The sequence below is a fragment of the Papaver somniferum genome, chromosome 1 (assembly GCF_003573695.1).
Source record: "Papaver somniferum cultivar HN1 chromosome 1, ASM357369v1, whole genome shotgun sequence".
NCBI lineage: Eukaryota > Viridiplantae > Streptophyta > Magnoliopsida > Ranunculales > Papaveraceae > Papaver > Papaver somniferum.
Genome location: NC_039358.1, coordinates 211699178 through 211722068, shown reverse-complemented (window position 1 = coordinate 211722068; position 22891 = coordinate 211699178). Strand labels below are relative to the sequence as shown.

The following is a 22891-nucleotide window of genomic DNA, read 5'->3' as shown; positions in this document are numbered from 1 at the left end:
CCTATGTGGACTTAGACATTTATCTTCACATACATTCTATTGGAGAAGCGTTAATAAATTTCGCTAAAAGAACATGTTGACCGATTATAAATGAAATTATATATACTATTATTTTTGTTAATAATACCTAATTTAAAAAGGTTAATTTAGTCCTATATAAGTGTGAAAAAACCAAATTTAATCTGAAACTATTAATCCTAATCGTAGATTTAGTATTTTGGGCTACACATATATATAATTTTAATGATGGGTTTCTAGAAAAGAGAGGAATCAAACTTGGATTTATCAGAAATTTTCACATTTACAATTACTCAAAGTTGGATCATTATAACATTTTCCTAGTTATCTATTCGATCTTTTGTTTGAGACCTTTCCTTTTCTCCTCTTCGAAGCAGCAGAAGCATTATCAACATTAGTAGTTACCCTGACATTTGTTTGTCCAAAATCTAGAAACTCATTATATCCTGAATTATTATTCCAAACACATGGTAGATAACTACCATCAGAAGCCCCAAAACCTTCGTTCTGAAATCCGGCAGATACGTCAACATCTTGATTATCTAACCCGGGGTATTCCAGGTCGCACTGGTTCACATCATAAGCCCCAGACAAGGTAGAGTGGAGCATGTTCCGCGAAATGCCACCAGCGATACCCTTAGCAGTTGGTTTCTGATAAGGAAACGACCCAAGTTCGCCCTTAATCCTTCCCCTAATGTCCACAAGCAGAAGCTTAAACCTAGCTACCTCTTGCTCAAGAGCAACTTGTCCCTGCAACCTTTTTAACAACTGTTGATTTACGATCCTCAGTTTGGCAAGTTCGTCCTCAATTAAAGCTTGCCGGGCTTTCTTTCTCTCGCGGTATTTACGCACAGACTCCCTGTTACCCGGTGCACGTTTTTTTGATTTAATTTCAACAGAGCCATCTGTTTCCTCCGTAGTGGTTTTCTCTTCGACAGGATGGTTTTTAGTACGGTGATGAGAATAACTTTGTGAGCCAGGTGCATCTTGTTCAGTTGGGTTGGAAACATGGGTTTGAGTACCTGCTGCATGACTATCACCAAGAAAATCCTCCAAAAAACTATCCATCGTCAGTAATTGGTTCATCTTTAAAACCTGGTTAGAGAAATCTAACTCTCCATCATCCATGACTTGAACAAGTAGTTCACCCACGAACTAGATGAAATTCTCCAAATCAACGATTCCGACCAACGAGTTTGCCTTTGCCAAGTTGAAAACCTACAAAAGTTTAAAATACATATGGATGTCCGGTGAGTCCCAAATTATAAATTTAAGGTAATTAAAGTGCACAGATTTTTAATCCCAATCGCAAGACACAAAAGCACTGAACACGACCAAATCAAACATCTTTGTCTCTAATTTTCTAGCTACTATATATTAGAGAGGAAGGAATATGTACTATGAATGTCTTATGAATGTGTACTATCAACAACAAAAAGTACTACATACGTATATGTCGACATTCCCATTTCAATCTCATGTGCACATCCCCCCCCCCCCCCCCCCCCCCCCCCCCCCCCCCCCCCCCGAAGGTATCAAAATGAAACAAAAGCTATCAGTCTGACGACTAAAAAACAGGCATCCTCAATTAAAAACTCTGCAACATATCGTGATCACAACCACCATCATATAATTGGAAACTGCTCACATGATAAGTAGAATATTTTTTTTTTGCATAAGTTGAGTTGATTCAGGTTTTAATTTCGGTTTTGAAACCACCATCTTAACTGACTCGCATTGATCATCAGTTTTGCTACAAGGATATATCATATGACAGGTTCTATCATGAGTTCTGTGCACTGATGAAATGGCTAAGAATAGAAACAAAACACCGATAACAATTATTGAAATACACTTGGAGAAACACAGATCAAAATATATTGCAAAAACAACAATGGACAAATTAATTATGAAACCCAATCATTTGCAATAATTATTTACCTCCCAAAACCGAGACAGTGATGAAGACCAACGGACTTGAAAAGGCTGAGAAATTAAGATAGTAGTTGGTTGATCGTTTTTGAGTTCTTACAAAGTTATGAGAGATTTATAGTTCTAATCAATGTCTTAATTAATTTCTATCTTAACGGGGGCCTATTAACCGACGTGCCGCTCCCACGTTCAAACTAGGTACATCATCTAGTACACATGGTCTATCATCTAGCACAGTAGATCCATTATCAAGTTCAATAATCCACGTCAGAGATAGATGGTAGTAAACCTTGTCAACAAACACCGTCCTGCCACACTTTCACATCCCAATCCCACGCACTAATCATCTCCTTAACCATGGCGATATGATCCACGTCGTCACACACACGCAAAGTATTAAACAAATAGGCCAGGAAAAAATCAATCATAAGTTACGGAAGGTAGATTTGGCCATGATTTGACAATCAGTGCCAATGATAAGTTGAGTAATTTCTTCAAACAACCCATCAATGACAAGTACTCCTTTCATGATTTAATTACAAACCAATTAAAAGAAAAGGCACTTTGTGTTATAGCTACGAGCGTGACATGTCTTTGAGTTTTTACTTTTCTAGTATTGCTCAGGACTCAGGTGTTCATGTAACAGCGTACGCGACCTATAATTATAAGAAGAATGAAAATGAAGAGTAAGAGAAATTTGTTGATCACCAAAACTGTTCCTTAATTGAGCAAGTTTATTTAAGTTTAGGAAAATAATTACAGAAAGATACAAATAAGAGGATTGTACAAAAGTAGAAAAAATTAATAAAATCCAAACAAGATGAAAATGGAAAGATACATGAGTTATTTTTCCTTGTGAGGAATCTGAGGATACAGTAGATTAGCTGTTCACTCTTCTTTGCTAAGTTGGTATCCGGCGAGGACTTTTCCTCTTTATAGTTCGAACTTTAGGTTGTGTAAATTATATATGGTGGCAGAGGAGATGAAGGGTCAGATTGAAGACATAAAACAGGATTAAAAAAAAAAATCAAAACGAAACCATGTATATCTGATCATTACATCATGGGCATGCTTCTAATCTACAATACTAGGGAGTTGAAATTTTACTACATTCTAAGACACTCCTAAATGGGATACTTCTGATAAAAAATCGATTAAAATTAACTGTGATGCATCGTACGTACCCATCTTGGAGCAAAATACACAACATCACTGGAGTTTTAGGACCCGGGGAACTGGAATGCCTGACAATGTTGGATGCAGTAACCTTGGCTAATTCTCTTGGGGTAGTACAAAAACACCATCCAGAAGGTGACTACCAGAGTTTAGTTCGAGCAGTAAACGGTAGAAGTTCGATTTTGCCCAAGCAATTAAGGCCAAGGGGAATACTGGAAGATACTTTGCATCTTTTAAAATGCTTTAATATGTTGGGTTCGTAAACACTAAAATAGGTTAGGAAATAAATGTACAGATGCACTTCACAATGACTAGGGGTACACCCACTTTTCTATACATCAATGAATTTGACATTTCTCTTTCTTCTTCTAGCTAGCGTGAAATTTTGTTTTTATTTTCACTGGTGAAAATTGGAGTAACTAAGTATTATAATTATAATTTGATAAGTTTGCTCTAAGTAATGATTTGTTGAATTAACGGTTATCAAACTGCGTATCACTTTAGCACTGGATGTTACAAGCCATAGTATCAATGTTATGTGTTTATCTTTGGGATTTATTTTTTTTATCTAAGTTTACTTTGAACACTTCAATTATTATTTATTTTTTAAAATTCTAATACCTTGCATACTTTTTTTTTTACAGATGGTACTAAATTGAATAATTGATACTAATATATTGAGCATAAATCTTTTTATTTTAAAAATAAATATTGAGGAATGTATTGAGCATAAATCTTTTTATTTTAAAAATAAATATTGAGGAATGTACATGGTGAAGGGGTTAACTAAAACGGTATCATCTGGAGCTGTGGTTATCTGAATTTATTAATCGAGTTTATCAAAATAAAGCAGTTGATTGGCTAATCGCTAAAAAATGAGATCGTCGGCCAATTTGGACCACAAATATATCCTTTACTATTCCTGACACTTTGTCATGGCAATTTATAATAATTTGTGTTAATCAAACCAAGCTTATCCAATTTGGTCCGGTACCACTAGTCTAGCGGAAAAGCAAGTTTGAGAAACCTGTGACATAGGGAACATATTTAAAACTTGCCTGCAATAGGGAAAGAAAGGTCAGTCGTACATTGAAATAAAAACCCTAAGAGGTAAGGTGCATGCCATCCCACTATATACCACACTCATTTGTAAAAATGAGTTTGAGCTAGGCAAGTTTCAAATTCTGGCCTATTGTTCAAGTTCAGCTCAATAGCTTAAGACGGACTCTTTTTACGACGGCACACACTAAAATGTCACCCTCTTCTTCTTCACTCCCATCTGATTCTCCTACACCCCCGTGTTGGCCGAATTTCTTCATGTTTGTAAGTTCTAACAAAGAAATATCACGTGGGTATTGTTGAAATGCATTTACAATATGTTTTGTCGGAGTTTATTTTTGCATGTAAGAAAAGGGATGGAGGAGGGGGTCTAAGAGGTGTGGAAGGCAAACTTCGCCATGTTCCAGGAATGAATGAAAATGCAGAATATGACGAAAACAAAAACAAAACTGTCATCTTCCGTCTCATTATTTCTTTATCATAAAATCATCCGTACTTTTCTGTTATGGCTTGACATTGCTCAAGCTAGCTTTAAACTCGATTTATATGAATATATTCTCAACGCTCTTACATCTTCAATGTCAACAACTCCTTTTATAATGATCAGATAGAAAAGCTTATGATTGATTGGTGACCTACTACAATAGCCACGTCTTAATTATAAAATAAGGAAGGATTTTTCTCCAATAAATTTATTATATATTATATATGTATATATATAATAACGAAATGGATTCTTTGTTCCTGCTCATTTCATTCATCACTTCACTTTGTATTTTTTCTTTTTAATGATGGAAAAGGTTAATATATTAATTTAAACAATGTAATACAGAAGATCTACAATTTCATTTTCATCAAAAATATTAGAAGTAATACTCTCTTTTCACACTCGTTGACACAAGTGTGATGACATATGATAAAGTCTTCGGATCCTTGCTTCTTTTGCAACTGAGCCTGTTGCAGCATTGTAGTCCTTGTTAATAAATTTAACCTGTGCTTGAGGAAGTTTATCCAACAAGTGAATTGCTTCTTTAATAGTATTCTCCGTAACCCATGAAGCTTTTGTATCTTGTTTGGTGATAGAATCCCGAAGGAGTTTATAGTCTGTGACTATGCAGACGAGCCACTTTAAAGCATTTAACAATGTTTTTGCTTCAGCATGTAACGCTGAGGAAGCCCAATCAGAGCGAGCTGAAATATGTAGAAAAACTTATTGGTCTACCGAATATAGAATGAAGGCATATCCCATGGATAGGTTTTCTTTTTTAAAGGGTGCATCAATGAAAATTATCCAATCTGACCTGATGTTGTTCCACACGTGGTTGGTAATCTTCGTTTTTCGGATGCCTTGAGATTTGGTCTCTTCCTTGATAACTGAAGACTGGATGAATTTTTTTATCTGCTGAATTAAATAGGAGGGATCCGGAACGGTTTTCCTGAAAACAACCTCGCATTTATATTTCCATATGAACCAAAGAATGATTGCAATTTGTTCACTAAATTTCGAGAAGTTTTGATCGGCGATCCAAAATTTAATCCACTTGCTAATCACATCTGTGTTAACTCGCGAATTGACTGTTTCCAAGGAGCAACCAAACCGAACTACTCTAGCCAAAGGCCACGTTCTAAAAAGATGATTCTCCGTTTCCATAGCTTGGTTATTGCACATTTGACACTCTGGGGAAACCTCTGGGTTATGAGCCGCTAGTCTACTCGAGGTCGGTAAAGCTTTCTGAATTAATTTCCAAATAAACAGCCTGATCCGAGGTGGAGTCTGCAACTTCCATAGTTTTTTCCACGGGAAATCAATTTCATTCTCATTATCAGAATTACGATTAATGAGAAAGTTATATATATTTTTTGCCGAGAAATCTCTTGATTGGTGGTGAGCCCATCTTATCAATGTCAGTATCTTCTTTATTTGGGGTAATAGCTAGAATTCTTTCTTTTATATCTGAAGAGAACAAATCATCTAGCTTTTCCGTGTCCCAATATCCTTCATTATTTATTAGCTCTTGAAGTTTTTGCGGAAAATTATCATCTCTGTCCCTTGGTTTATTTAATCTGTCCGTGTTGGGAATCCAATTGTCCTCCCAAATCTTAATATTATCTCCATTTTTCACTTGACAAATATAATTTCCTTTAATGATATTTAGACCTTTCTGAATGCTTGTCCAAATCCATGATATTTCATAGTTTCTTGTAGGATCGAAAGGATTGGAATTATAGAAATATTTCGCTTCTAGAAGTTTAACCCATAGTTGATCTTTTTCCATCATTAATCTGTTAGCTGGTTTTGTTTAAAGGGCTATATTGAAATTATGAGGATTTTTTATTCCCAATCCCCCTTGTGTTTTTGGCTTGCACATGCCTTTCCACGCCTTTATATAACCACCTTTACCTTTTGACCTATCTTTCTTCCACCAAAAATCTCTCTGGATTTTATCTAATTTATCCAGGGTTTCTTTAGGAAGAGCTAGCATCTGCATCTGATATGTCGGGTACGCTTGAAGAATGGATTGAATTAAGATTGTTCTGCCCGCTTGAGATAACAACTTTGATTTCCAACTTTGTAAGGTATTATAATATTTTTGAAGTAGCAGTTCAAAATTCTCCTTCCTGTTTTTATCAAAGAAGAAAGGGGTTCGTAGATACTTGTCTTTTTTAGTCATCAGCTAGACTTTAAGGATTTTTGTTATTATTTTCCCGTGTTTTGGTTGAATTTTGGGGCTAAAATAGATTCCCGATTTTTGAAGATCAACCATTTGGCCTGTAATTCCCCCAAATTTAAATAAGATATCCAATAAGTTTTTCGCTTCTCCCAGGTCCGCTTTGGTAAAAAGAAAACAATCATCGGCGAAGAAGAGATGGGATATGGTAGGGCGTGTTTATTTATTTGAAGTCCCGATATTTTATTTTCTCTTGTTGCTTTTTCAAGGAGTCTTGAGAGGATCTCCATGCAAATTAAGAAAAGATACGGGGATAAAGGATCACCTTGTCTTAGACCCCTTGAATTGGGGAAAGTTGGGCCTTGGGATCCGTTTAGAAGGATAGCAAAGGAGGTAGTGGAGATGCATTGAAAGATGAGATTAACCCAGACATCACTGAAGCCAAAAGAGGATAAAGCTTTTCTAATAAAAGGCCACTCAACTCTATCAAAAGCTTTTGAGAGATCTATCTTAAGAGCAAAAAACCCCTTCTTTTTTTTTGGAAGTTTTCATAGAATGAATCAATTCATGGGCTATGATAATGTTGTCTGTAATTTGTCTCCCTGAAAGAAAAGCCGATTGATTGGGAGAAATTATTTTATTCAATAGGGGTTTTAATCTATTGGCTAATATCTTGGAAATAAGTTTATAAATCGTGTTGTTGAGGCTGATCGGTCTGAAATCCGCTGAGGTTTGAGGTGTTGATATTTTTGGGATAAGAGTAATATAAGAATGGTCGAATTCTTGTGTCATAATCCCTGTTCTAAAAAATTCTAGCACGGTGTTTGTAATATCTGACCCCAAGATTTCCCAATTGGCTTTAAAAAAACCCGGTTGAAATCCGTCCGGGCCAGGAGCTCCCCAAGGGTTCAATTTCGAAGGAGTTGACCAAAATTTCTTCTTTGGATGGAATTTGGGTTAGAGAAGAATTTTCCGAATCTGAGATACAAGGTTGGGTTATTTCTGAGAGGTCGACATTGTAGTTACCTATTTGAGAAGTTTCAATTTGAGTGAAATGATTGATCAATAAAGAATTGATTTGGTATCGATCTTAGATCCAAAGACCAGAAGGTTCTCTAAGAGAGTGAATTGCATTGATCCTTTTTCTATTAGAGGCAGAAGCATGGAAATATTCGGTGTTTTGATCATATTCTTTAAAGAACTTATCCCTAGATAGTTGATGGTAGTAATCATTTTTAATCTTGTACCATTTCCCCAGTTCAACTTGGAGGTTCTTGAGAGTATTAATTTTAGAAGAGAAGTTCCCAGATTTGTGAATATTTTCTATTTTGTTATTAAGAGTTTTGATATTTTTATGAATATTTTCGAAAACATCGGAATTCCATTGAGCTAGGTCTGAGGATAATATATCTGAGCATATTATTTTACATTGCAATTCCTCTACCTCTGTGTGGAATTTGGTTCCATGGGGTAGACATGTCTTGCAGCCTGCTAACTCGTCAATTTCCATTAAAGATTGGGTGAAAGGTCTTATTGATAGTAATCTTCCTACAGATCTAAAGTGTGTTATCAGCACCACAGCTTGGAGTATTTGGAGAGATAGATGCATGTATGTTTTTCAGGGTGTGAGACGGAATAAGGAAACCACTGCTAGGTCGTCAGTTAAACTAGTTAATGATTTGCAGCTAGCTACTTCCGCAACATCTGATGGTGCTTCCATAAACAATGTTATCTCCAGTACCATAAGATATCATGTCACTGATTCTTTGCCCTCTGAATGCGTTTTAATATACTGTGATGCTTCTTATAACACAGACACTAACAGTGCTGGACTTGGAATTGTGTCATATTTTTTGGCAGGTCAATACGTTGGATGCAAAATCCAACCAGCAGTAACTAGGGACGCGGAGGAAGCAGAAAGTCTCGCAGTTTTGGAAGCAATCAGATGGGCGAAGAATAGAAGCTTAGAGAAGATCTTCATCCTAAGTGACTCCAAGAATTGCATTTCCTATTTACAAAATAAATGTTACCAGATTAGCTGGTACAGTGGATCGATTCTAGACGATTGTCTTTCTTTACTAAACTCTTTTCAGTATGTTGAATTTCAAAACATTTCTAGAAACTTTATTGGGCATGCTAACAATGTATCCAAGTATTGTAACAGGAACAGAGTTATGGGTGAATGGTTAGATAGCCAACCTCACTTTATCTCTGAAAATTCTGTACTATGATTTCTTTCAATGAAAGTCTTTTTCTAGCAAAAAAAAAAGGTCTGAGGAGAGAGATTTTAGGTTAGAGGCTACGTTCCTATCAGGAGAATTTGAGTAATGGAGTTTCCAAGACGCTGCCACTACAGTAGATAACGTAGGGTGCTTAAGCCAGGATCTGAGGCATCCTAATGGTTTGCTAAGTCTTTTTGTTTCCGGGTTGGAATCAAAAAGTATAGGGGTATGGTCAGAACCAACTCTTGTTAGGTGACTTACCTTTGTGTTATGGAAAATCTGAATCCACTGGTAAAAAATTAAATCTCTATCAATCCTTTCGCAGATATTAGCATCTCCACTTCTGTTATTTGACCAATTAAATGGTGCTCCTTCATAACCCGCATCTTGGAGACCCAAAGAGTCGATAACTTGAGTAACAAAAGCCTTGCTGCTAAAGCTCGAATTGTTGCCGCCCTGTTTTTTTCCCGGATCCAGGATGATATTCAAATCTCCAATTAGAACCCAAGGCTTTTGAATTTGTTTGTAAAGATCTGAAATATATGACCATTATGCTATTTTCTCATCTGCTTCCACTGCACCGTAAACGCAAGTAATTTCTATTTCTTTGTCGCCAATTAACATTTCAAAATGACGGACATTTAGATGAGATGAGATTAATTTCAAATCAACGTTATTGTGCCAGGCTATTGCTAACCCCTTTGCGACACCCACCGAAGGAACTATAAACCAATCGTGAAAGTCAGAATTTTTCAAAATAAGGTCCATTCTATCGAATAGGGCCTTAGTTTCGGATAAGAAAATGATATCTGGCTTGTGCAACCGGTAAAGGTGATTTAAATGATCCTTGGTGATTGGTGTCCCAATACCTTGGACATTCGAAAATAAAAGTTTCATTATGAAAGAGATCGAGAAAGACTCAACTGACTAAAGAGAAAAGACGGATGGGAAGAAAACGACTGGGAATTGAGAAAATTTAAACAACTAAACAAAGAAATTAAATCAAGATAATACTACAAACAAAGCGAGCAAAGGAAGGACCGAATGCAAACAAGTATAAGAGAAAAAAAATTGAACCTAGCAGACAGCGTATTACAAGAGTCAAAAAGAGAGAGATATATTATAAAGAGTCAAACAAGTATGATAAGAAAATGATATCTGGATTAATTCAATATATTACTTGTTTTCACTCTTTTCAATCAGTATTTTCTTCTTATAGATCCTAATTTAGAAAAATGAGAAAACGCACACAGCTGCGTTAATCTTTCGCCAACAACAACAAACATTTATGTAACAGTAGGATCAAATGGATGAAAATTCAAATGATGACCAACGTCATGATACCATTGTACAAAGCGCGCGCAAATACCGCGATCTCTAGAACCAAGAACAGATTGACAACAGCAAATACGTCGAGATTTTAAGAGGACGGACACTAATGGATGATGCGTGACTATTTTATCGACAAATGTCCTGAACAAAAAGTCACTGCAACCGTAAGGATTCTAAGTTACGGTTTTTCAGCGGATTCCTGTGATGAGCATATTCGTATGGCAAAAATAACATCGTACGAAAATCTTAGTATGTTTTTTGCGAAACTGTGGACAATCATTTTGGTCCACGTTTTTTAAGACAACATTTTGCAAGATGATGTGGAATTACTACAACAAGAAAATGTGAAAAGAGGCTTTCCCAGAATGCGGGATAGCCTTGATTGCATGCATTGGGTGTGGCAAGGATGTCTTTATACTTGGAAAGTATAAGGGACACTACACAAAACAAACTCTTGTTATGGAAGCAGCGAATTCTTATGATTGTTGTATATTGCATGCTATTTATGGACTCCCAGGTACAATTAATGATATTAGTATTGTGCATAAATAGCCTTTGTTTGAAGAAATAGAACTGCTCCAACTGTAAATTTCATAGTCAACGAAAATAACTTGCAATAACGAGAGTACCGAGTACACAACAATGTTTTCGATATCAACCTACACATACACACCTTGTATAATCTTAAAGAATTAATAACTTCCATAAGATTATTTCAACAAGGTGTAACTTGATAAATAGACAGAGTTCGAAACTGAACTAACTGCGAGATTTTACCAAGTGGATTAACGTACAAATATACTTATTTCAATTATAAATATACATAATATAATGTGAAAGTAGAGTACATTATACCACACAAAAGGTTAACGACAAAATATGTTTGGCAGAAAAACCCGCGACATAGTCCAGTTTTGAATACTCTTACAATTAATCCACTATCAGGGCCGGTCCTGACGGGGAATCATGGAAAGCCCCAGTTTGGGGCAACAAGCCTAGAGGGGCAACAAATTAGGAGTTTTTTTCTTTGTCATATCTTATACGGACGAATACGAATATTGGAGAAGCAATTTGATTTCTCTTCAAATGAAAGTTGACTTTTAGTTGTTGTTAGGATTTTTGTTCTGAATAGTTTCTGGTCTCTCTATCTTTCACCATAAGAAAATCGACTTAACCTGGTCTTTCTATTGTAGGATCAGAATCTCGCAACGACAATATTTCAGCGAAATTATCAACAACACAATACAATAGCGTCGCAGAACAATTTCAGGAAGAATATAATAAATGACGTCAGCTAAGGTCACGAGAAAGATGTGATAGTCCTGCGAAAATTAGAGAGCTTTCGAAACTAATATTTGTAAGGTTACGAGAATGTCGCAGATTATACCCGAAAATAAAAGACAGATTAGCTGTCATCCACTATGTATTTCCCTATAAATAGTTGTTCAAGTTGTAAAGAAAATGAGGAGATCTTTTTTGAGTAAGAAACAAGTAAATAGGAGAGAGAAAGTCTAAAGCAGAGGTGATTCTTGATTTCTTTATCTTTTCTTGTAAGAACATTCATAGATTGATCAATAAAATTAAGAGTGTAAACCTAAAAATGAGTTGATTAATAATGAAATCATATGAGGGGTGTAGTGTAGGATTTCCTGCAACTACATAATGGCGCTAGAAACAGGGAATGATTGAAGATTATTCTAGAAAAAGCTGAAAATTAATATTGAGATTTGTGAAAATTTAGAGTGATTGATTAAGAATTTTCCATAATTTCATGCAATATTGTTAACATTGAAGAAATGGCTAGAAAAAGAAATACATCCAAACAACCGACTACTGTTAGAAGAAGCAAGAGAATTGTTGGGAGAGAAAGAAGTGAAATGGGAGAATCTACTAGAATGAGAAGTAATAGAGAAAATCAAATTCAAACACCAATTTAACAAACACTAGTTCAAGGTAGGAATACATATTATGATAGGGTGAGTATAGACACTTGGCAATCAAATTCGGCAGAAGAAGTAGAAGAAGAGCAACAAAACAGAAATTATAGACAGGAAGAGAGAAATCAAGAAGAAGATGAAGGAGTAATTCATGGAGATGAGGAAGTTGGAGCGTTAGAAACGTTGGGACGAAGAATACATGAAGAAAGAAGAGCTCAGGCAGAAGAACGTGCAAATCTAACAAGGAAAAATCACGAATTAAGGATGGAGAATGTAAGACTAAAAAATGGAAGATCGAGAAGTATTACAAAATCATATTCAAGATCGACTAGAAGAGAAATGAGGCGAAACTCACCCACAATCAATGCTGGAAACAATATTCAAGAAGAAATATCAAATCCTAATGAAGAATATCGCGAAAATAGAGAAAGAGCTGATGATCGTTACGTTCCACAAAATGAAACTTTTGATGATGGGCAAAATGGTGGAAATCAAGAGAACGGACAACATCAGGGACGAAATGACCAAGATGGCGAAGGAAATCGGGAGGAAGGAAGAAGAATTTTATATGAAAGAGAAAATCAAAGAAATCAACAGACAATTGAAGAAGAAATTGAAAGACATTATGTTGAACAAGCACGTTTAATCTGCGAAGGTGAAAGATTGAGAGAGGAAATGGAAGAACAAGAGCTTCAGGAGACAATTCACCAGAACAATCACGACAATCGAGGAAGAAGGCGTACACAAAACCGGAATAACGGTAATCTCAATGAGGAGTATGATAGAGTACAGAGGATGGCTGAAAGACAGCGAATGGAATTGATAAGAAATGAACAAAATCATGAAGGGAAAACGAAAGGCATCATCATATGAGAATTCAAGATAGAGATGAGGAAGAGAATCGCAGAAGAAGACGAGATGAGGATAATGAAGAAGAAATGCAAAATTTCGCGAGAGAAGATAGATATGAACGCAGAAGAAGAGAGGAGAAACTAAAAAGACCAATGGATCAAGATTCAGGTGTAAATAAAAAAATCTTGAAAGAATTAGAAGAAAAGAGAGGAATGCTAAATAATAGAGGAGAAGTAGGCAGAAGACAATTGGATGAAGCAATAGAAGAAGCTGCGAAAACTCCATTTACAAGGGAAGTACAATTAGGAGGAATACCACCGAAATTCAATTTGCCCGCATTAACCAGCATTTTTGATGGGACAACTTGTGCAATTCAACACATTAAATCCTATGTGAGGTGCATGTTACAATGGGAAAATCATGATGTTGTATTATGCAAATATTTCGCATCCAGCTTAACAGGAGAGGCGTTAAAATGGTTTGAAGGTCTACCAAAGAACACAATAACATCCTTCAATCATTTGCAGACTACATTCTTGGGGGAATATATAAGTAATAATTCCTCGCGACCTGGTATAGAAGATGTGTTTGGATTAAAACAAAGGATTGGCGAAAGTTTGAAGCACCTGACTAAAATATGGAGAACTATGTGTAGCGAAATGGATGGTCGTGTAGATGAGAGATATCTTATATTATCATTTATCAATGCTATGTTTGCAACAAACCTATTGTATGTCTAAATTTTCAGAGTCAAGAATACGAAAACAATGACTGAATTGCAAGAACTTCAAGAAGAATACATTGCTCTAGAGGAAAGGAAAAATGAAATGGAATCATATCCAGTTGCGAACACCAGCTCAAAAACAGCGAATGCAAGCTTATTACCCAAGCTAATAAACACAGTAGCGAAACTTCGCAAGTACAACAAGAGAAGGTGACGAGTAACAATCAACATAAACTGGTGGCTATGGGATGCCGAGATCAAGAAGAGTATGAAAGAAATTTATACAATCGTGGTGGAAATAACAAGATTCAAAGACTCGATCAACCACAAGAAACTTATGGATGTCAAAGACAAAACTATAATAGAGGACAAGGAGGTCACAAAGTACGTAGTATGGGAAGAAATCAAGATGCCACCTCTAAACGCAAGTGTGGAGAAGATATGGGAAGCTATAATCTTGATGGAAAATATACCAACACCATGGAACATGGGAACGGAACCACCTCCAAACCACAGAAGCCATGAGTTTTGTTCTTATCATCATTTTCATAGACATACAACAAATGATTGCAGAAATGTAAAAAGAATTATTTTGAGAATGACAGATCAAGGAAAACTAAACGACTTTCTGGTAGGGCATCCACAATCTGAACCACTGCCACCACCACCAGAGCATTACAAAGTGAATACGATGAAAAAGAAGGAAACATTCTTCATAGAAGTTGGTGCAAAAGAAAAACATTTATTTTGTCACTCTATCGTACATTCATATAAGACAATTGAAGATTTTCATGATAATGTTTTGAGTAGAGTGTTCGCAAGAGATAATGATGGAAGAGAAATTATGAATATTGCGAAAATCTCGCCACTAGAGGAATGACAGAAACAGATCATTTCTTTTACCGCAGAAGAAATTCCGGAAGGAGAAGAGGTGCATGACAATCCATTGGTAGTAAAATTAGAAATTAATCCAAAACCGAAAGAAGATGAGGATGTTGAAGCTGAAGATTCATGGGAAATTAATAGAATTCTAATCGATACTGGAAGCTCTATGAACATTTTATTTTATCATACTTATAAAACCATGGTGGAAGAGATGATGATCTTATACCATCAACATATAAGATATATGGTTTTAATAGTACTGCTAACAAGCCTAAATGGGTGGTTACTATGCGAATTCCATTGAAAGGAATATCTTCCGAAATCTTATTATGTGTCGTCGATGTAGAATCACCCTACAATGCGTTAATTGGTCGACCTTGGCTGCATGGGATTCTAGGTGTAGCTTCAACTTTCCACCAGTGCATCAAATTCCCTCACCCCAGTGGTGTAGGAATCATAAAGGGAGATTTGGTTGAAGGAAAGAGGTTTTACGAAACTGAGATAGAATCTTGCGAAGGAATAGCAAACAAGAAGGAAAACTGGCGAAACAAAATCAAGGATACACAAAGAAGTGATAGGTTGATGGTGGATGCAATCGAAAGGAAATGAGAAGAGATGTTGCGAAACTAATGCTAGCTTAGAATAAAAATAATGAACATACCACTACCAAGGAAGCAGTAACAGAAAATAATGAAAAAGCAGAGGATGACAAAGGTAATAAAAAAAGAAATGTATGAATGATTAAGTTTTTGCGATACTCTCGCAATAAGTGAAATTCTCAAAAATACATTTGATTGAATGGAAAAACTGAGATTGCAAAATTCAGATACAATATGATGATTTGCGAGACCCTCGCAGAGATAATGAATTTTACAGAAGATAATCAGAGAAAAATGACAAAAAAGAAAGGGGCAAACCTTTATGGCGTACACCCTAGTTCGCGAATGCAATTTTGCAAGAGGAAAATGTAAGACCTAAAGTACGTCATATAAGGGGGTACCTGTTGCATGACTCAGGGAAAGGCTACACCGCCACCGAAACCTGAGTCATGGAGATTTTGGGTCAATAAAGCCCATCCGGGAGAGGCACCTTGGATTCTCAGGTTAAGCATATGACTTAAGTTGGGCGACTAAGGTAATAAGGACTCTCCCAAGGAGTGCAGATCTGATCAAGGTGCCGAGGTACACGGTTGAGTATAGAGTGTCAGGGACGTTTGAAGCGTACTTTTCCATTCTAGACAAGTCTTGGCTTATACTGCACTCAGCCTGAAGAAAACCCCACTTAGGGTGCAGTCTCGTAACCATAAGCCCTATAGGTAAAAGGGATAAGAGGCTGCGAAAGCATCTGGTTGTTGTTAAGACTGGATGGGAGGAGCTAACCTTGTATGGTAGAAGTACGCCTCCTTGAAGGTCCAACCAGGGGGGAGATAAGGGCGGAACCCTCCATTAGGGAGATGATAAGTGTCTTAAGATGAAAATGTCATGAGGCTTTTTATTCGCAAGGATATTAAGGCTTGTCATATTTGTGCAACAATCCTGAAGAGGCAATAATACAAAAGAAAAGGATAAGACGAGATCAATGGGTTTTCGCATGAAAGTGCGAAGACGTCCTGCTATTTCATCGCAAGATGGAAATGTCATGGGGCTTCATTTTCGCAAGAATATTTAGGCCTGTCATATTGTCGCAACATTCCTGAAGAGGCCATAATACAAAAGAAAAAGTTAAGGCAAGATCAATGGGTTTTTGCATGAAAGTGCAAGGACGTCCTTCGATTTTGTCGCAATGACAAGAGGCGGCATCATAAGACCTTTAATTAGGAAGGCAATATAAGACCACACGGGAATGAGATTTTGAAAAAAATAAAAATTCACTTCGCATAAGATTGCGAAGTTATACATAATTAACCGCGAAATTGAGACATAAAATAAGAATTTTTTTATGAAATCTCTCATTTGGATTCAAATAACAGAGGCAAGTATGGGAATGTATGAAACTAGAAAATCTTATTTGTCTCCATATGATAGATTTACTCAAAGATTCAAGAATTAACGATTATATTGATTAACTGTATTGCAAAGAAGAATTGTTTTAATGAATGCAGGTCAAAATGAAAGAAACACAAATATACAGAAAGAAGAAGTAAATTTACAAGTATTACAAAGAATCAAAGAAACAAATAAAGACTACTTCTTAGTTGATCCTTCATTATCTTCATCAGACTTGTTCCCTTCTTCGTCTGCGTCAGAATCTTCATCACCATCAGAACCTCCATCACTATCAGATTCTTCATCGTCAGCTTCGCTATCAGAGATAATCAAACTGGGAGTATTTTGTGGGATTTCTTCCAAGAGACAAGGATAATCAGAATGTGGGATATTATGATCGTCACAAACCATTTGGATAGTTTGATTGCGACAATGCATAGCATCATTCTTAAAATTCGCAACAGTGATCTTGATTTGATTCTTTAATCTAGAATATTTGTCGTTGCGAGAAGAAAGATTCTTTGCGAGTTCCTCCTTTTCATCTTCGATTTCTTCAATCTTTTCACGATATCTATTTTCAGAATCTGCGAGCAAAAGACAATCAATTATTAACTTGATGAAAATTCATAAGAAGCAAAAGATTAGTAAAGAAGAGTAGTTAGTAACCTTCTATGTCAGAAATCATATCTCTAATCAAGGCTGTATGCTCAACCTGGAGACTAACATTTACACCTAAATCTTTTCTAGCATCATCTAAGATTTTCGCAGCCCAAACAAATTCATCCTCACTACTTAGAAGAAGACGAGAACGAATTTGATTTTCCCTTTCGCAGAGTTCGATGTTCTTGCGGTTAGCTTCATCTTGTTCAAGTTGAACTTCAAGAAGAGCCTCTTGGAATTTTGCCAAAGCCTTGGCACCTTGATCAGAGATGCGACCCTTATCATCTATGAGACCGCTAATTTTGGTTCTTAACTCATTGGTTTTCTCTTTAGAATCAAGAAGGAGACGCTTAAATCGATTGGCTAAGCCTAAACTAGATCTATGGTCAATTTCTAAGAGGCGAAATTTAGATCTAAGCTCATTTAGAGAAATAGATGAAATTCTATCATTTGAGAAGCTATTTAAGGAATTGTTAAGACGCTCAAGAAGGGTATCATTATCCAAGGCATTAGGAAATGAACGAAGAAGGGTAGCTTCATCAGAAAGACCATAAATGTCTGTAAAAAGGATCATTTAAATAAGATAAAACAACAGGATGAATGAATGAAGGGAAAAGAGAAAAGTAACATACCGTAAAGCTGATTATTAGCTTGCTGAAGGCTAGAGATTTTGTTCTTATACGAAGAAGAATCAATTTCTAATTGTCTATTTTTCTCGCGAAGACTTTTAACTTCAGCTTCCAATTCTTCATTCTTTGTGCGAAATTGAAGATTCTTCTTTTAAAGATTTTCGCGTCTTCTCTCTAGGTCTGAGGCAACAACAAAAGAAGCTTTTCCAGCCTGCGAGAAAATATAAAAAATATTAATATAGAAAGAAATTTTGAGTTATGACAATAAAGAAATAAAGGGATAAAAATATACCAGACTATTGAGGGAATGCAAGAATTCGGGAGTCACTGATCTAGAAAGAAGCAACAGCAAAAGAAGCTTTTCCAGCCTGCGAGAAAATATAAAAAATATTAATATAGAAAGAAATTTTGAGTTATGACAATAAAGAAATAAAGGGATAAAAATATACCAGACTATTGAGGGAATGCAAGAATTCGGGAGTCACTGATCTAGAAACTCCACGAAGAGAACTATCACCATCCAGTAAAAGTACATCGCAAAGTATAGCGAGAGCCTTGCAGGTGTTGGCGAATTGGCTATCTCCCATTCCTTGCAGAGAATCAGAAAAGAGGCCAGAGAGCTTAGACATAGAAGATTCAGGTGGAAAATCTTCACTTGCGACAAGATCATCATTGTCCTCATCATCCTTGTCACTTTCGAAATTTTCTTGAGGAGGAATATTTGAAGGAGAAGAATAACAAACTTTCCTTTTCTTTGAAGGAGGAGCAGTTGATTTTTCTCTGCGAAGAGCACCTTTACCTTTATCACCTGTCTTCGAAACATCAGCAGGCTCTTCTACTTCAGCAATAATCTTCATACACAGATAGAAATAAGAAATGGAAGCAACAGTATACAGTTTAAAATCATAAGAGAAAATTTCTTACCTCATCTGTGTATGACCGAAGAGCTAACAAAGTACTAGCTTTCCCAGTCCTATTATAACTATCTTTCAGTTTTTGGATCTTCTGAATGTCGCAAGAGTTAGCGAACAGAATAATAAAAATCAATAAATAAATATAAAGTGAGTTAAATGGGAAGAAACATACCTCTTTCTCCTTCTCGGGCCAAGAGAAAACCCAAGGTTGATAAGCAGCGAGATTCGTAGGAAGGACATTTGACCCAGCAATGTAGGGTCCTTTTAGCATTAAAGGAAAAACACACCATTTATCATCTTTGGATTGGCATGAAGTATGTGTTTTTAACAGAATGCCAGTCAATATCTTGCATGAGAATTTTGGCTTCATCAATGTTATCTTTCATTTTTAATCGAATACCCCAGCGAGTATTCTCTTTCTTCATGGAGATAAGTTCATAGTTCTCAAAGAAACTCACTACTGTGTATTTCTCAGCAATTATCTCTAGGTTTGCGAATTTAGGATCCCTAAGTTCTTGGAGTACATAGATCCTCTACCAGCACCACTGTTAGCGAACTCTAGCATCAGACGGATGCAGTCCTCACTCAGTTGGAAGATAGCTCGCGAAAATCCCGAGTGAGCAAAAATTTCATAAAATAAAGGAAGATCTGGGTTATAAAGAGGAATAGGGAGACCTGCGAGAATCTGACCTAGCGAAATTATGATTGATTGATCATCACAATACTGATCAGAGAAAAGTTTGACATAAAGAATTGATTTGGCATTTTCACCAGGAATGGTGGAGAGTGTGAAACCTTTATCAGCAAGATCTTTTTGGACATATTTTAAACTCTTCTCATGTCTATGACCATTTGGAGCCATATTTGAATATAGAGTATGGGAATGAATAAAAAGTAAGAGGATTGAAGGGGAAAAAAATTACAGCAGCAGAACTTGCAGAAGAATAACAGAGTTGCAGAGATGAGAGAATAAAAATAGAAGAGAAAGTAAAAAGAAAGTGGGAAGAAGAGTAAGAAGAGTATATAAAGAAGATTTTTTTTACTCGAAGAAATAAACACCATTAAGACGAAAAGACGTGAGCGGTTGAAAAGCAGCGGTTACAGAAGACGTGTCAAGAAACAAATGGAAGAAAGAATACGTGTGATAAATGCAGAATATGAAAAGATGAACAGCTGCGGCATTTCTCACATCATTCTCTACTTTGAAGAGAAGATATGAGAATAGGCAAGATGTAGGATCAGAATCTCGCAACGACAATATTTCAGCGAAATTATCAACAACACAGTACAACAGCGTCGCAGAACAATTTCAGGAAGAATATAATAAATGACGTCAGCTAAGGTCACGAGAAAGATGTGATAGTCCTGCGAAAATTAGAGAGCTTGCGACATTAATATTTGTAAGGTTGCGAGAATGTCGCAGATTATACCCGAAAATAAAGGACATATTAGCTGTCATCCACTATGTATTTCCCTATAAATAGTCGTTCAAGTTGTAAAGAAAAGGAGGAGATCTTTTTTGAGTAAGAAACAAGTAAATAGGAGAGAGAAACTCTAGAGCAGAGGTGATTCTTGATTTCTTTATCTTTTCTTGTAAGAACATTCATGGATTGATCAATAAAATTAAGAGTGTAAACCTAAAAATGAGTTGATTAATAATGAAATCATATGAGGGGTGTAGTGTAGGATTTCCTGCAACTACATCTATGGTGCTAGGATATTTGTTTGGAGGTAGTTTTTATTTTGAAATAGTTTTTGAGCTCTATATATCTCTCACGACAAGAAAATCTGACTTCAGTTGGTGCTGCTAGGATTTATGTTTTGGAACATTTTTTATCTCTATCTATCACGATAAGTTTTCTTGTTTTATGAACTTGCTTGAATCACACAAGACGCCATATACGGCATGTAGACTATATTATCACTACGGGATTACAGTCTACTCATATGTGTTTTGGCCTTCTTTCTTCTCCTTTCTTTTATATCCCGACACTATACATGTACGTGTTTCCCTTTTTGAATACATAGATGATGAATTATTGACGATTAATTATTGATTAGTATGTTGCCATTTTAATATAGATATGAAATTCTAGCACCTTATAAACAACCCTATACAACTAAGCTTTTGATCGTAGTTCTTTTAAGATAAGGGGGCAACATTTTTCAGTTCCGCTTTGGGGCAAAAAAATTCCAGAAACGGCCCTGCCACTATACAAATTAACTACCGCAACTTGGAATAGTTGAGACCAAGTAAAATGTACTCTTTCTTTTCTTGGGATTCCTTCAGTATCCCTGTGCCGACAACCAAACTGACCTACGCATGTATATCCGAAGGCAGAGTCTACTATCTTGAGTTGTTTCACTGTTGTGAAGGCTTCTGCTCTCATCTCCTTTAGATCGTAACCTTAAATAGCAAATGGCTAAATCCTGCGAAGTGACCAACTCACTTATTAATTTCTCAAACAAATCTTAAGATCAGAGATAAAGTAGAGTAAAGGATTTTCTTTTTCTTCAATATAAACTTATTTGTTCAAATATCAAACCAAGAAAATGATTGTTAAAATAATTAATGTTAGTGAACAAGCTCTATCTAAGCAACCAAACAAAAAGAAACAACTAGACAGTTTGTTCGATCTTTACACAAATCTTAAGTGTATCAAGATAAAATGCTTGGTGGATCCTATGAAAATCAAGTGTGCAAGAAGAATCACAAAGATCATAAACCAAAAAAAAAAGTCTTCAAGTCTTCAATCTTCAAAGTAACTTCTGAAAACAACTTGATTTCACTATTGATCAACATACACAAAATCGGAGTCTGCTAAGGTTTATTGATCAACAATTCCATCTACAGATCTTGAATCACCAGTTTTATAATAATTAAATCCTCGAACAAACTTGAGTGGTTTTATAATAGTTTTGAAATGTCCACTGTCTCCAACATGTATATGACTTAATGAGATTCGTGCACATTTTTTAGAAATATCATTCAACCAACTTTCCCGCTTGGGTGTGATAAGAGTACTATTGCCTTGCTTTTGAAATTTTCGAATTTAGGTTTCCTTAATTAAGGGTGTTCCAGTGAATCATCTGCTTTTCGATTGTAAAGTTTTTGTTCTACTCGGAGAATCGTTGTAAGCTTTTACTTTACGAATATACGTATCAACCTTTTCTATTCTTAAATAAGTACCTTCGTGATTCAATTCATGCCCCATATAAATAGCAATTTCCCATTTAAAGGCTGGAATGTGGACTAATACAGTGGGTAAATACTCTACTCCATCGTCATATGATGTAAGCACTAAATTTGTTCATTTTGGTTTTTCCAATCTTTGAATCTCTGGATTTTCCTGTTGGATGCAATAATCAAAAACAAAGAAAAATCAAATAAGCAAAAGTTATTGATACTTAGCTCCTTTATAATGAAAGTGATTGCTTTGACGAAACGAACAAGCTTTCCGTATCTCCGCAACAGCAACAAGGCAAAACTTTGGAAAATAGAGTGAGTCACGTGTTCAACACGCTGTCCTTAAGACATTAGCGCCCGGCTGCACTCAAGAGTGATGCTATAGCCCTCACAGGACGGATATCTCCAGGATAAAACACCCTAATACACCTACTACTAGCATATGTAGTAGATGCTCAACTTGAGCTTGGCAACTCCGAAAAAACCGTTAAGGAAAATCGCGAATGCTTAAAAACCGCTATAAAATATTTTCCCTTAGGGGTCCCTCTAAAATATAGAGCAACCCCTTTCCCATAGATTTTACAAAAGTAGTGAATTTCTTTATATAATTGACAAATACAACTTAAGAAGAAAAACTCCCCGATGTGGGACTAAAAGCTTTATATAGTTTCTTAAAACTACTAAAAATTGGAAACTCCACGATGTGGGAC

At 36.0% G+C, this 22891-nt stretch overlaps 1 protein-coding gene across 1 annotated transcript; it reads right to left on the bottom strand.

Moving 5' to 3' along the window:
• Window positions 1–342: 342 nt before the first annotated feature.
• Window positions 343–2024, bottom strand: LOC113359641 (basic leucine zipper 19-like). Its single transcript, XM_026603238.1, has 2 exons — window positions 1960–2024; window positions 343–1236 (listed from the first exon to the last, which is right to left on the bottom strand). The coding sequence occupies exon 2, from the start codon at window positions 1144–1146 to the stop codon at window positions 343–345; it is 804 nt and encodes a 267-aa protein (XP_026459023.1). The 5' UTR covers window positions 1147–1236; window positions 1960–2024.
• Between the last annotated feature and the right edge of the window lie 20867 nt (window positions 2025–22891).

Coding starts and splice junctions, on each gene's coding strand:
- LOC113359641 (XM_026603238.1), bottom strand. CDS start 1,146: ATGGATGATGGAGAGTTAGATTTCTCTAACCAGGTTTTAAAGATGAAC.